At 34.9% G+C, this 15505-nt stretch overlaps 2 protein-coding genes across 3 annotated transcripts in view; both read right to left on the bottom strand.

The window, feature by feature from the left end:
• Window positions 1-2220: 2220 nt before the first annotated feature.
• Window positions 2221-7035, bottom strand: LOC145335099 (Na(+)/H(+) antiporter NhaA-like). Its single transcript, XM_080180814.1, has 6 exons — window positions 6575-7035; window positions 5870-5924; window positions 5319-5478; window positions 4547-4725; window positions 3025-3180; window positions 2221-2416 (listed from the first exon to the last, which is right to left on the bottom strand). The coding sequence occupies exons 1-6, from the start codon at window positions 6934-6936 to the stop codon at window positions 2315-2317; spliced, it is 1014 nt and encodes a 337-aa protein (XP_080036940.1). The 5' UTR covers window positions 6937-7035; the 3' UTR covers window positions 2221-2314.
• Window positions 7036-7380: 345 nt separating this feature from the next.
• Blimp-1 (PR domain zinc finger protein 1) overlaps window positions 7381-15505 on the bottom strand; it is a 47676-nt gene continuing 39551 nt past the window's right edge. For both annotated transcript variants that reach the window (XM_080146133.1, XM_080146134.1), the window contains exons 3-9: window positions 15334-15440; window positions 14652-15200; window positions 12966-13968; window positions 12702-12797; window positions 12274-12406; window positions 10519-10672; window positions 7381-10221 (exon numbers count right to left, since the gene is read on the bottom strand). In XM_080146133.1, the coding sequence (XP_080002259.1) occupies window positions 9579-10221; window positions 10519-10672; window positions 12274-12406; window positions 12702-12797; window positions 12966-13968; window positions 14652-15200; window positions 15334-15440 (2685 nt within the window). In that variant the 3' untranslated portion in view covers window positions 7381-9578. The remainder of the gene's footprint in view (window positions 10222-10518; window positions 10673-12273; window positions 12407-12701; window positions 12798-12965; window positions 13969-14651; window positions 15201-15333; window positions 15441-15505) is intronic.

Genomic DNA, 15505 nt, shown 5'->3' with positions numbered 1-15505 from the left:
AAAAACATAAATTGAAGACGACATTTGATTTCCTCAAATTACTTCCTTTACTTCGCGATAAAGTTACAACAGTACCACCACCTTCCCAAGAGAAATCATAAAAATCGAATGTTTAAAATATTCTCGCTTTTGCGCAGAGACTTAAACACAACATAGACAAATTATTTCTCATATTAGAATCTTGAAGAAAAAAAACATTTAAAGTGACACTTAGAGGCCTCTAGAGACGTAGGTGGTACTGCAATATAATACTCGGGGAGGGCAGGGAAGGTCAGAAATAGAATAGCAAGACACTCATAAAGCTTCCTTGATAACCCGACCCCTTTCAGACCAGCAATTTACGAGATCTTTAGCTACTTATAAAAAAACCTTACTTCTTTGTATAGAAGAATAATGTGTTGTATAATAATAATAATAGAGTTCTTTATTTGTATGGTTTGCGACAAAAAAAATACAAATTCTAAGTGATTCCACGTATTATGCTTATTGTGGTTTGATAATTGCTTGATTTAATAAATACTGGAGAAGTTACTTAAACATTTTTGGGCAATTTTGCATGCTCAATTCCCGTGTATTTTTAGTAACTGATAAAACCAGTTTTCTTATAAACCTTTCAACTCCAGTACTATAGGTGTGCAAACAGACACAGTGCCATTTAGCAGCTAGCAATTTCTAAAGCTATTTTGTCAGAACAATGACCTTGTAAATTTGCATTGTTCTTTTCATATATAAAAATAACATATACTTTGGAACAAGACAAGTTTATAAAGCATGATTCAGGCTTAATACATTTGCTGTCCTCTAGCCCTGTATTGAATTTGATTTTATATTAAATAATTATTGTTGCAAAGACGACTTTTACAAAACCATTAGAATTATGATAATAATCAGGACTTGCGTGGGATTTTTCTAAAATAAACATATTTTAGCCGTTGTTTGTATGAAATTAAAAATATTAACAATAGAATTTAATTTCTAGCCAATATTATGTTTCTTTATTATCAATGCATAAATCCCTCTAAGAATATTTAATTCAACAGAATCAAATTTAAAAAATGAGAGAATAGTTATTTCTCGTATCGTATTATAAACGGCTTTCCGCGGATATAGAATGTACAATTATAAGATTAAAACTATTTTTTTTAGCCCCGTGGGGGCTAAAAAAACTAGTTTTAATCTTATGATTTTACATTTCTATATTCGTAGAAAACTGGATATAATACGATGCTAGATATAGTTTTTTCGTATGGATGAGAACCGGTTCCTATCCACCGGATTCGAATGAATACGAGAAAAGTATAATTAAGTATTTTTTTATTGATTTTATGTTATCTGTGCTTATAAAAGGTGCATTTCCCCTGTTTGATAATGAATTTCTGAATATAAGTCAGTCAAAGTCAATTTTCGCTTCCTTTACCCTTTTATTTAACAACCTTTGTTTTTAGGTCCTTATACTTAAAAATTTCAAACGGCTGTCATTTTCTTATTTTTGAAGCTAGAAAGACAATTTTTTTCAGAAAATGTTTATTTTTATGCAAATTTTATATTAGAAATCTCAAAACATAAATTTTGGCGGCAGCAGCTATACTTGGCAGCTGCCAGCCGCCACAGTCGGCGGTAGGCGGAAAAACGGCTGCGGATCTTTATCAAATATTAATATAAGAAAAAGCTTAATTTTAAAATTTGAAGCCTCTAAGTCAAAAATTGCGGTCACAGGAGACCTGGAGGATCAGGACCTGATGGATCATACCTGGAACCTGAAATTGACTTGAACACCTATATCTTATATAGGGATTTACTAATAAAGGATATTTTAGTATGATAAAATGCTTTGTTTAAGTCAAATAATATGTTTGCTCTTTACCTGGATGACCCTGCCAGGTTTGCTGTCATCCTGTGCCCGCCAGGATGTAGATAATAAAAAATTCCAACTCTTTATGTGTCATACCCATATTTAAAAAGTCACTTAGTTATAGCCCTCTATCTTTCACACACAGAAAATGAGATAGAAAAAAAACGAAGGGGGGAGGGACGTTCATCGCCCTCCCCCCCCCCCCCCGACCGTTTATAGTTAAGACTACTGCCTTTATCTATTTTTGTATAATCCTAACACACCTGTATGTCTATATTCATTAATTCTGTAGTCTATAAGCTTAATAATATTAATAATATTGTACTATTTATCCATATTTTATTATATTATTTGTACCAGAAACAAGGTTTTTAAGATTTGAGACTTTTATTTATGTTATTAATGTTTGATGTAATCAAATAAATACACAGAATTTATTTATAAGTAAACCAATAGAAATGTTTAGAAAGTTGTATCAGCCAATAGTAGTTCTTGCTGGGCCAGAATCACACTTTCCTCCTCTTTGCATAGATTTGATAGCATTTGAAGAGTTGTTTCTCGTTCCTAAAATTAAAGAGATTATGCACCACAAAGTAGTAGGGTTTTTCTTTATCCGTTAGGATCTTACTGACTACTGAACTGATTTAAAATTACAATCTAGGGAAGCTTTATTTAGCTCCTAGGGTGGTTTAGGGCTATTTTTCTGTCCCATTGAAATGCACAGCTTATTGAACGCTAAACGACCAATTTATTTGGAAAACTGTTGTTTAGAAATCTTAACTTTGACAAGTTGCTGACATAATTAAAGACGTTTAACATTGCTGAAAAATAAACCCTTGAACAACATGCATACAGAAATTCAGTTTAATTTTTTTAACGTTTTGAATATTCGGCTATAGTCCCTTCTTGTGGCAACGCCTGTTCAGAGGCGTTTCGTCGTTTTTCACAGTATAAATTTGGATAGGTTATTTTAGGTTAAGTTGGGTTAGGTTATTGCCCCGCTGGGTTAGGCAATTGGCCCAGCATGGTTAGAGCTCCCCCGCAAGTGCTAGAAATATTGGGAAAGCTACTGTGAAAATACGACGAAACGCCCCTTAAGAGGCTTTGCCACAAAATATATATAGCTTATGGGTGTTGTCAGTCATGCTTTAATTAATTAAAATTTAGTATACCTTGAAAAATGGGATAGTGGGCATAAATCTCTGTAGAGCACCCATGAGAAATGATGGTGGCTGGCTGGCATCAAAAACCTTGACATTGGGACCAAATTCTCTGTCAATGTATTCAAATACTGTATCCAACCCGTCAATTAAGCCAAGCTCCAGAGCCTAAATAAACAATTCAAATAAGAATAAAAAAAATCATAAAATAGTCTAAAAACAATTATTGTAGTAGTATAAGAAATAACATGTATGAAAACATCTTTATTGAATTTTGTGCTATAAAGATAAATAAATTTCAAAAAGATGTTTTAAGTTAAAAACGAATTTATACAAATTACAAAAGTATTATAAGCAATGTTTTTCTGGGGGAGGGGGGGGGGGGGGGTTGGCTCACCTCTAAGTGATAATAGCCAGCCCTAAGAATCATATCAATTCCAATCTCTAATACAAAGTAGAACGATGTCTATCTGTCTGTATCAATGGATCTCGCTAACCACTGAATCAATCTGGCTCTTATTAACAAGATAGCTTCTCATAAGTCCCAGGAAGGTTTATAATTATTTTGGGGGAGGGTACTACCACCCTCCCAAGAGAAATCACAAAAAAAATTAAATTTTCAAAATATTTTGGAGACTTCAACACAACATAGAAGTAATCTGACAAAATCTGTTAACTAGTATAAAAATCGTTTGAAATAAAAAAAATTGAAGAGCCACTATTATAAGTATTAAATAATGAAAGATATAAATTCAAAAAACAACATCCTAGAATAAAAACTCGTTTATTTTTCCCTGACACAGAGACTTTTGAATTGAGCTTTAATAAATTATTCTCTCTTCCTCTACCCCTGTATTTTAAAAGTTTCTTTTTTGAACAAATATCCCGCACTCTTGTATCAAAACGAAAACTTGGTCTTTTTGGTCATAGTGATTCTACTAAATGTAATCTATGTAATGTAGAAAGTAGTATAGAACACTCGTTATTCTTCTGCCTTTACCCAAAATTCTTTATACATGCACTTGCCTTATATTTAGATTATTATTTCAATAATGACACCCCAGAATTCATTCATCTCAAAGAAAATTTTTATCTTTTTAATGTTTGGTACCCTATACTTGCTAAAAATGAAATATTTTTTCAACTATCACTGCTAATTCTAATTGCCAAAGATCAATCATTAAAAATCAGTAAAGATGAATGTTTATCAAGATGGACCATTTTAAACTGTTTCTCTCAATCATTGTTAGTTGTAAAATCTGCTCTAACAATTTTAAATAACATGGGTCTAAATTCCGATTTTCTAAATGATTTTCTTGAGTTTCTATTAAAACAAAAAAATAATATCTCATACTTCAAATGTACATGATTTATATTCCTTAATTCGTAATTTATCTATTATAAACATTTAAAAATACATAAATTCATAGTTTGTTTCATGTTTAACTCGAAATAAATTATATAAAAACAACATTAAATAACAAAAGAGAGAAAATTGGGAGAGGGGTTGCTTAATTAAAACAAAACAACTGACCTTCTCTCCTGTCCAAAACTCTCCAGAAAAGATATCCTTGGAGCCGCCGAGCCTATCCCCACGGGAGTTCTTCACATGATCCACAAAGCACTTGTAGGTGCTGTTGAGCAGGCCCTTCATGATGGTCATGTCCGTATCCTTGATGGGCTTGAATGGGTCCATCACTGACTTGTTTTTACCTGCAACATCATAAACAATTGGGAGATAAAACGATATCTTATTGTTACAACAATGGTAAGGTTTGTCAAGGGAAGCAATGATAGGACGATCGAGAAGTATACTGTATATCAACTGAGCTGGATCTTCAAATCATTTCAATGGTGCGCTAAATCGGGGTGCGCACCATTGAAATGATATAAAGATCCAGCCCTGGTTTTGAAGTCAAATGCTATGTTAAAGTCAATGTGTTTTTATTTCAGTAAAAAAAATTCACATATACTAACAAGGATGCCAACATCCATAAGTAGAAAAGCACTAAAAATTCATGGAAGGGAACAACAGAAAAATGAATTACAGACAAGAATTTCAGTTGATAAATATGCAATAATTCATAGAAATCTCGAAACCTTTCTGAAATAATATTAACAAATTTTTTGGGTCATCTCAAAAAACGCCTATATTTTTAATGTCTTTTTATTCATAACGGACAAACTGACGTAATTATTTCTATAAGCTAAGGTGAGTTAGATTAAATTGGGTAAGGCCCCCGTGCATAGTTTAGGACTTCGAGAAAAAAAACCTTATTTTTGATTTATTTAAATAAACCACCTACCTGCCGTTATAACACGCCTTTCAATGCCATACTTCTTGATAATCTCATGAAAGCCGAAGCCACTGCTGATGACCCCAATACTGCCGACCATGCTGGAGGGAGTGGCAAATATCTTGGATCCTGTGCAGGCTAGCCAGTAACCTCCAGAAGCGGCAACATCCTAATTAATATAATTCAAAATAAAATCTCGTAAACTAAACAAATTCTATAATTTAAACTAAACTTGATAATTTATTACCATTTTTTGATGAGAAATTGACGCATTTAAAGAGTAGCTGTACTCATTATTGTCACAGATAGTTATGTAAAACTCTGGGAGGGAGGGGATATTAAACTGTAAATTTATAAACACTTGTCTCAATTGTAAGCTTTAAACTTTGGGTACTTTTATTGAATCTTGATTTGTTGGTTTATTAACTAACAGTGTCCAAACTTTTCAACCATTATTCTATAAACCATCATAAGGGCTGTACAAATATCATCGTCCATTGCCCTTAAGATCCATTCAAAAACTTTTATTAGAATTAGAAGTAAAAATCAAATAAAATTACCTCAACAAATGCAATGACTTCCACCTGCTTCTTTTCTGCTGCTCGCTTTATGTATCTAGAATAAAGCAATAATTAATAACTTACCAATTACTTTAGGGGGGGGGGGGGGGGGCGGCTACATATGTACGTTCCCCTTAAGGTTTATGCAGCACTTAATTGTGTGAAAAATTTTGTTCCAAACTTTCTGGTCTTCAATGGCACAAATATTCAACTCTTAATGAAATTAAAGCTTTAGAGAGGAGTGCTATACCCTCTACAAATTACGATTTTCAGCATACCCCTTGAAAAAGGTTAAGAACTCAGAACTACGAAAAGCAATGCAAATTTTATTATTGTATTATATTTTGAATTGTCTAAGTTAAGCAATTTTGTGAAGTTTAAAGCAAATTGGTGACCAATTAATATGTTTTTGTTGTTTTAAACACATAGATTTCTGTATAAGTTTTATTCCAGAATGCGTTTGCAGTTTTAAAATATTAAGTATTATTAATTAAACTTATATTTTGAAATAATAACTTAAAATTATAAGCCCAACAAATTTGGTAATTTAAACCAAATGTTTGAGTTATGTCCAGTAAATGCAAACAGAGAATTATACGAATAATTATCGCTTTTATGGATATTGTGGTCCTTGTTTTTTAAAATCTAACTTATAATCTATGTTTTTACGTAATTAAATACCGAAAAAAAATTTAATTTTTTTACCTGTAAACCAGATCCGATTGTACAGGACTGCCTCCAGGAGAATTAATGACCAGACAGACCAGCTTCAAATTCTGCTGGCTGAACGCACTGTCCACTACCCCCCTGATCCCATCCAAATTAATGTTGGTCGCTCGCATCAGCGGATTGGGCGGACCGCCGCCACCCGCCGCGATAACACCTTCCAGCTTGATAATGGATACGACAGGAACTTTGCCAGGCACCGAGTTAACCAACATTTTATATGCTCCCAGAGCCATCGAGGAGCCGGCCAACATTTGAACGGAGAGAGGAAGGTTGGAAACAGTTGAAATAACAACTTCTCTTACATATTCCATCGCTTCAAAATAATTTTCAGCATCCATATTCAAAGTTTTCAAGTTACTAACTTAATAATTTTCTAATCACTAAATTCAAAGATTTTTATACAAATAATTCGAAGATTTTTTTCCATATATTTTTTTTTGTAAAATAAATGGAGGATTTTTTTATTCCTAATATTGATTATAAAAAAAAAATTTCCACTTCAATATCCGGTTATCCTGCATTTGAAATAAGCCGGATGTCCGGTATCCGGCCCAACCCTAAGTAAAATATTAGTTAACATGGACGTATGGACTTCTTGGTACTCACTTGATTATAGAGTTGCTATGACTTCTAAATTCAACCTTATTGTCAAATGAATTACTACGCACGTATAAAATCGATAGGACAATTCTAACATATCTAAATAAACGATAAAAGCTATTAGTTACGAACAAACGACCCAAATTATAGAAAAGCTTCGCTATTAATACAAAAAATATATATTTTTTTAGATAATAAACTTTTTATTGATACATAGGTAAATTAAATTTAACTACAATATGATAACAAAATAATAATAACTATGAAATTAGATAATTTTTATCCAAGGAAAATTAATTTTTAAGAAAAAAATGAAAATAAAATATCTTTTAATTTAATTTACAGTTTTTAATTATATAGAGATCTAAAAAATGGTTTTATATAGTTTAATAATAATGTCCAAAAAATAGAGGTAGATTAATGTAAGCCCTTTTATAAAAAGCTTTTTTTATCATGTTTTTTTCTTCATAAATGTTCAAAATTTCTTTATAGACCATTTGAACTGTGTTGATGGTGTTTTCATGTATTTTTATAAAATTTTGGTCTTATTATGTTTTTTTTATCAATTCTTTAAAATAAATATTTTTTACTAATAATTTGAACGTCTATTCTAAATAACTAGATTTATGGGGGACTTTGATATGGCACCAGAAAATAAACTATTCTGCCCCCCAAAATTAAGGCAGAAAGTTTTTTAAGGGGCTAAAATCATTGCCCCCCGAATTTTTACAATAATTAATTAAATAATAAAGAAATTTTATAATTGCACTGCGTCTCAATATGCCCAAAAAAGAATATTTAGTCGAAAAGTTTATGAAATTAGAAAACTAAATCAAAAAACCATCGAATTAATGCTTAAAATAATGAAAAAAAAGTAACTAACATAATATTTTTAGCAATTATGCCCTGCGAAAAAGAGAAAAAAAATAATGCCATTTAAAAATTGTTACTTTAAAGCTTTAAAAACTGATGGAGAATTTTAATATTAGTTAGTTATACTTATCTACATAGATCTAAATAAATTAAAATTCACAACCCAATAACATTGATTTTAAAATCAAGTTATAAGAAAATATTTTAGCTGCCTTTTTTGCCATATCTAAAAATGTCTTGATACACCAAAAAAAGTTCTAAAAATATTAATTCTTAATTGAAAACAAGAAAAAAAAGTGAAAATATTGTACTCTATGTTCATTATGGTAACTTTATGTGAAATAAAACTGAAAACATTAAAATAAGGGGGGATGTGAGATTGAACACTTTGGCAAGCGTTACTCAACACCCCCTCCTTGTTATACAAATATAGTTTTAATAATACTTGGTAGTAATTTTGGCGACACATGTGGTTTAGCTGGTTGTAGCACAAATTTAGACTTTTAACGACTGAAAGATGGCGCAAAATATCAAATTTAGTTCATTTAAAAGCCGCCAGGCGGCTTTAGGTTTGAATTTAGTTCAAATTTTGTCCACTAGAAGTCACCGCTAAAAATCCTAATTTATCCTTAATTTATAATTTTATAAAAATGCAAAATATCATCAAGTCTTAATTAAAGGGAGTCAGGATATTGCAATTGTTAAAATCTGCCTAGAATTTGATGCTGATCGAATTTTCTTTTTTAAAATAAAAGCATCTTTTTAAAAAAGTTGCAGGCATCATAATTTCCTTCAAATGCTATATCTCCACCCCTGTCTAAACATGTTAAAAATCTTAGCACAAAGACAATTATTGAATGGCTTTCGATATTTGTCATAGGGAAGTTCCATTAAAAAGTTTATCCTCTTTAAACAAATCTCTTTAATGGAGCTATCCCTTGGTGCTAAAATTACTAATTAATAAATTGTGTTTCTACAAATCAAGTTCACTTTTCTAAGACACAATTGATATTTTTAGCATGAAAAAAGAACAATTATTTTTTTTCATAAAAAATCCAGTCTTAATTTATGTTTTAAAAAAAAGTTTTTTGAGCAGTGCGATTAGCTGATTTTTTTTTCATCTTACAGTTAGGTTTATAAAAATGTGGTACTTTTACAAAAGGGAATAAGTCACCAGAAGAAAAACTATTTTACCAATTGGAGGCAATATAGTTTTCCTTAAGGAATTTGTCCCCCTTTTTTTTGGGCTTGTGCTTATTTTATTTCCATTTTTACAATATTTTTTCACAAGTATAAATTATAGAAAGACTATATTAGCGTTTTATTATGCCCTTTGATATTAATAATAGCTGGAATCACATAATATTTAGGTATATCTATCTTAATTTAGATATATATACCTAATTTTTATGCTTTACCATGTACTTATTTTTGTAATTTTAATAAGTTCATATCATGTGCTTTTGTCATTTTTTGTTGTAGTTTATAGAATATTTTTGAAAAGTTTTTATATGCATGTTATATTGGCGGCAGAATTATCTCTACTGCCGCCGTGATGATGGTGCGAAACGGAATTGCGGCGGCGCTCCTCCTCAATATCCCGCTCTCCCTCGTCCGAAGACGACGTGGTGTGCACATTGATCGTTGGCCCGTTGTTGAACATGTTGTCGGCAAGCTCCAAATGATCGGCGGGAATAATGTGCACCTGTTGGTGCGCGGGGTGGTGGTTGATGTGGTGTGGCGAAACTGACCGCCGTTGGTGGTGCATATGATCATCGCCGCCGTGGCGCCAGTCGTGCTGCGGCGACCGTCCCCGATCAATATCCATGACTAGTTGACCGCCTTCTGATTCTACCCCACCTCCCATCAAATTTTGTCGCGAAATTGGCGACATTTCGCCGCTGGTTCGCGAATTCTCGCCACCATCCTCCATTTCGCTCATTTCTTCCCCATCTTCCTCCATTTTCAGCTGCCGCAGTAGCGGGTCGCTCTGCTGCAGCAAGAAAATTGACTTTTCGGCGGTGAACGCCTCCTCCTCTGGCGTCGGGGAGCAAGAGGTTGTCTTCCAGTGGGTGCGCAGTCCGCTGGCGGAGATATAGGACTTGTTGCACGTCCCGCACACAAATGGCCGCTCATTATTATGCAACCGCCTAAAACATAAAAAAATATTAGGTACAAAATATTCAAAAAAAATATTTCTCAAGAACAATTCTAAGGCCAGCTACAAATTTTTTATAAAAAATCATGGAAATATTACAAATATACGGACGGACAATAGCCATGCCCTTATTCTAGGGTTGAAAAGCAACTACTCAGTGGTACTAGTAGGCACAATCTATTAAATGGGTAATTTTGTTAATCGTTATCGGGGGTGTGTGCATGAATTTATCGGCCATTGTAGTTTAAGATCCCTTCTAACACTAAAAATAAAAAAACGCGTAATTTACCTGTGCAGCTTAAGATGCACGTACTGGGTGAACCTCGAGTTACATTTATCACAGCCGTAGGGCTTCTGTCCAGAGTGCAGGCGCATGTGCGTTTTCAGGTTGGACGTTGAGCTGAATCTCTTCAGGCATTCCGGACACACGTGAGGCTTCTCCCCTAGAAAAAAATCATTTTTATCATTATCAGAAGCAGTCAAATATATTAGTTTCATTTTAAGTGGTTAATGGCTGAGAGCAGAAAATAGCCTAAAACCATACCAGACCTATGTGAAGCTTTTCAAATGAATAACTTAATCGGTTCAGAAGTTATCAAAATCTTAAAGACAACAAAACCTTACTACTTTATAGAATAGGATAACACAAAATGTATACCGTTACAGAATTCACTATACAACTATAATACAAAGTAAATTTTCATTCTTTAAGTATTAAGAATTGAGATAATATGACTAAGAATTTATTTTGTTAGGCAATTTTCACAACAGTGAGCCTTTTAAACCCCCTTCTTATGTATATTAAATATTAAAGTTGTCAGTTGTTATTTGTATTTATACTTGTTCACCAAGTTCTCATAAACGGTTAGACTAATTACTTAGTATTGAATGGGGCAGGTTTTGAGCTAAATCAGGGGGAGGGTATGAAAAACCTAGATCTTAACATTTTTAATGATTTCTGCAAAGGGTTGAGCGGGTTTTAAATGGTCCAGAGACTGTTTCAATGTATAACATGGATATACCAATTTTTGTCCATTGTATTAATCATATAATATTTGGTATGACTCATTATTTATTCCAAGTTTTTGCAATGAATAAACTTTAAAATATAGAGAAAAAAACATCTGTTACCGGAATATAATATCTTTTGTCTCAATAATGATCATTTGAGAAACAAAATTGGAGGTAAAATGTTTTTATTTCTTTTTTAACATTTCCAAAAGGATTTATAGACAAAGAAATTTTGGTGCAATGAACTTTTGTCTGAATTTTCATCTTATTCTCAACAAATAAATGCATTTCATGGGGAAGGAAAATGGGGGGGGGGGAAATGGAAGATACCAGCGAATAAGATGAAAAGAAATTAAAGTTTACCCCCCCCCCCTCAATTCTAACTCTCCAATAAATGTCTATAAAAATATCAGGTATACAGAGATAGGACAATGAAAGATAAATTAATCTTTTTATCATTTTTCATTTTAGTATCATAAATTTGGGGGAAAGTTAATTTCATTTTGGGTTTATGAAACGTGGAAAAAATGATTTTTTTATGCATAATGACAACGCAAAGATTGTTTGTTTGTCCGTCTGTCTGTCTTGCAAAATAAGCGGATGTGTAAGTGCAAGTCCCGGGTAATTCTGATTGCAAGAATTCAGTCATTCCAACTTTCTAATTTCAGTCCTAGAGAATTATATACCACTTTCTTATCAATGATGCTATAGTTACTCGTGGATTTTCCCTGTAAGGAAATTTAGGTGATTTTTTTCTTGGTATATTTTTCTTGAGGGGGATGACGTAACCCACCGCTAGCAGCCTAAAACCTGCCCTTTAATTGTGTTACTTTCCACAAAATTGTGGACCTATCGGTCCATCCTTTTAAGAGATCTTATTATGCCTTTAAAAGTTAAAACACACAGTCAGAAAGACTTCCAGTTGCTTATAAACTATACAGCATAAAACAAGGAGATGTTGAATGTTGATATATTACCAGCTTTAAGACTAACATGTTTAAGTTAATATAATTTAACAGCAGACAAGACTAACCTGTATGAACAAGGAGATGTTTCTGCAGATGTGCCAGCTGGGTGAAGCTCTTAGGGCACAGCTGACATCTGAACGGCCGCTCGCCGGAATGCGTTCGCAGATGGACTTTCAAGTTGCTTAGCTGGCCGAACACCTAAAAAAAAATTGCATATAATTTATGTCCTGTTATCTTTTTGGCTATCAAATATCTAAAAGTCTATCCTTATATTTAGCTATCTATTTTTATCCACAATGATATATTTATATATAGGCCTTTTGAAGTATAATCTATCTATTCCATTCTATAGGTATGTTTTTTTTTATTTAAAATATTTAATTATCCATCTACTCATTTATCTTTCTCATTGTCAGTGTCCTATCTTTCTATCTATCCATTTGTATTTAATATACTTATCCATCTATCTATCTATTTATCTATCTAATTATACCTTATCGCAGGTCTCACACCGATACTCAATCTTCCCATCCTTCTTCTTCAGAGGATAAGGCAAGGCTTTGTGACCAGCTGAATTCAAATGTTCCTCCTAAGACCAAAATAAAGTTTAATAGTAATAGGTCAATACTATCACGTTTAAATTACAAAAGACCTTACCTACTGTCTTAATTATAGAAAATCATATTTGAAAACATATGAAATGAAAATGTTAATCATGTTGACCCCTCACCCCTCCCCTTAAAAATATTTGTATTACCTTTACTTTATTTTGCATGATCTGAGAGAGTGTTTGCGCCACGGGAGCCGCTGTAACCACCGGGTTAAGGCCCAGCTCCATTTTCACGTTTGGCGGCGACTGTACCGCCGCAACTGCCAAACTGTCTATTGTCGGCCGCCGTTGATGGGAGGCCATTGTCACCGGTAAATTGTGGGTTGGAGGACTAGACGGCCGGAAACCGCCGTTGTTAATATTGGGAGTGCTAAAGTTTAATGGCTGCTGACTGGGAATGCGTGGCGGCAGAATTTGGCTGTTAACCAGCGCCGATCCCGACGGATGGCGGACTAAATTCAACTGCTGCTTTGGCATGGTGCTGACAACTAGAGAGGCCGCCGCGGTTGTAGAAATCACTGGCTGATGCTGCAAATTTTGGCCGCCAGATGTGGTAAGCGCTAGCGGTGGACTTCTGCTCGTGGCAGCTGCCGGTAAAGGATTTGACTGTGGAAGGCTGACTGCAATGGCAGCATTTAGAGCCGCCAGCTTTTGGTCCAGATTTGTGTTGACTGCCCCGTTAGATGGGTGACGTGACTTAAGAGCCGCTAAAGCGGCAACAGCTGCCGCAGAATTTGGCGAATGTAGTGACGGCGGCTGGGTTTGCTGCAAATTTTGGCGGGCGTAGTAATATTCAGGCCCAATCTCTTCTGTGTCCCGGTCGGCGGCAAGCTCCGCCTGTATGACAGCATCAATGCTTTCCCGCCGGCTCAAAATATAGGCGGGGTTCACGATGTTGTGGTGCGGGTTGAAATGGTCCACGGCGTGATAATTAGAGTCATCAGCGGGTGGCGCGCTTTCCCGTTTTATTAGATGTTGGTCTTTCAGCGCGAAATTTTGTGGTAGCTGGGGGTGGGAGGATTGGGGATGGTGGTGGTTGTGCGGGGGTGAGGGGGTGCGGGTCACGTGGTCGGGGGAGGCACTACCCACTGAACTACCCCCCGAGGATTTGTGGATTTTTATTTTGTGCGTCCTATAGCTGTTCTCATCCCTATAAAAAAATATTTTAAAATTAGTTTGGAAAAATCACGCAACCTTAATGTGTTCGAATATTCTAAATATTAAAAGTTATAGGATACCAATTTTCTATGTCAATTGTATGCATTTAATTCCAATCTTTCCACAATTTTTCGGTAAAAGGGGGGAGGCGGATGTGCCACTTTTTGAAACCAAAACTAAAAGTCAAAGGAACTCAACTAAAAAAAGAGTTACAGGTCTGAGATTTTGCATGGCAGTTGCTTAATAGGGGTACAATATGGAACTGTAAAGAAACGGCGGCGCAACCGCCGAAAACCGCCGAGAAAAGGCATAAAAAAATTCTGCGGGAAACGCCGGTTTTCGGCGGTTGCGCCGCCGTTTCTTTACAGTTCCATATTGTACCCCTATAAAGCAACTGCCATGCAAAATCTCAGACCTGTAACTCTTTTTTTAGATGAGTTCCTTTGTTGACTTTTGGTTTTGGTTTCAAAAAGTGGCACATCCGCCTCCCCCCTTTGTATTAGTATAGGGCAGGATTTTGGCTACTTAATAAAAGATGTTTTACATAGAGAAAAATCGCATCCCTCAAAAGATTAAACTTATTAGCAAAGATATTTCAGAATTCTTAATGGGCAGATATTTTCTAAATCTTTTGTTTATCTTTTGTTAGAAATATCCCCGCAGGGTTAGACTTACCTAAAGTTGTCATAGTTATCATTTGAGCAGGGGGAGTGTTCCCGTTTTCTTCCTGTACTCGTCAAATCCAGAACCTGGTCTGAATAGCTTCCAGAATTGGCGTCAGCATAACCACCGGTAACCACACTCACACCCACACTGGTGATAGGATTCACCCCTTCGCCAGTTAGAGTAGCTCTGCCGCCGTTTTGAGAGTTGATCACAGCATAGATCGGCGATCCTGTGGACTGTGGGGAGCCCATATAGCCGCTGTCGGCGCCGCCGCCGCGCGGTGGACTATTAAGCTTCATGGTCATGTCGTAAGGCGATGAGGTGCTGGCGCGCGAGCTGGTGCTGTGGTAGGATTTTGGCGCGCCGCCGCCATTTTCAGTCTTGATTGTTGGCGCATTTTGTGGCGGGGCTTCTTGTTCGCGCAACAATTTGTGCTGCTCGTACGCGTTCTGCAGCTGCTCGATGGCAGCTTTTTTGGCGGCTTCGAGCTGCTGTTGTTGCTGCTGCTTGGTGCGTACCTTCTCCATCATTTGCTGACCAGTAGCGGGATACCCCAATCTAAAATTTAGGATTTTATTATAAAACAAGTTTTTATTAAGGTATTAGTTTGATTAACAAAAAAGATTATAGATTGCAATATGTAGGATAGATAGATATCAATAGGATAGCGAGAAAGACATCAAATGTATACCTGGTAGCAAATTCTTTGCAGTACCAAACAGTCAGCTCCTCGTCCTTCTCTACAGGTTTGATAGTCAGGAAATATATGTCCTCTCCATCTTGATAAGCCACAAGGTTCTAGATAGATAGATAGATATTAGATGTCTTTATTAGGATAACATAAGGATATTTTTTATAATTCT

Source organism: Acartia tonsa, chromosome 13 (assembly GCF_053477335.1).
Source record: "Acartia tonsa isolate MP-2025a chromosome 13, ASM5347733v1, whole genome shotgun sequence".
Lineage (NCBI taxonomy): Eukaryota > Metazoa > Arthropoda > Copepoda > Calanoida > Acartiidae > Acartia > Acartia tonsa.
Note: the sequence above shows the minus strand (reverse complement) of the source record. Positions and strands in the feature narration are given on the sequence as shown.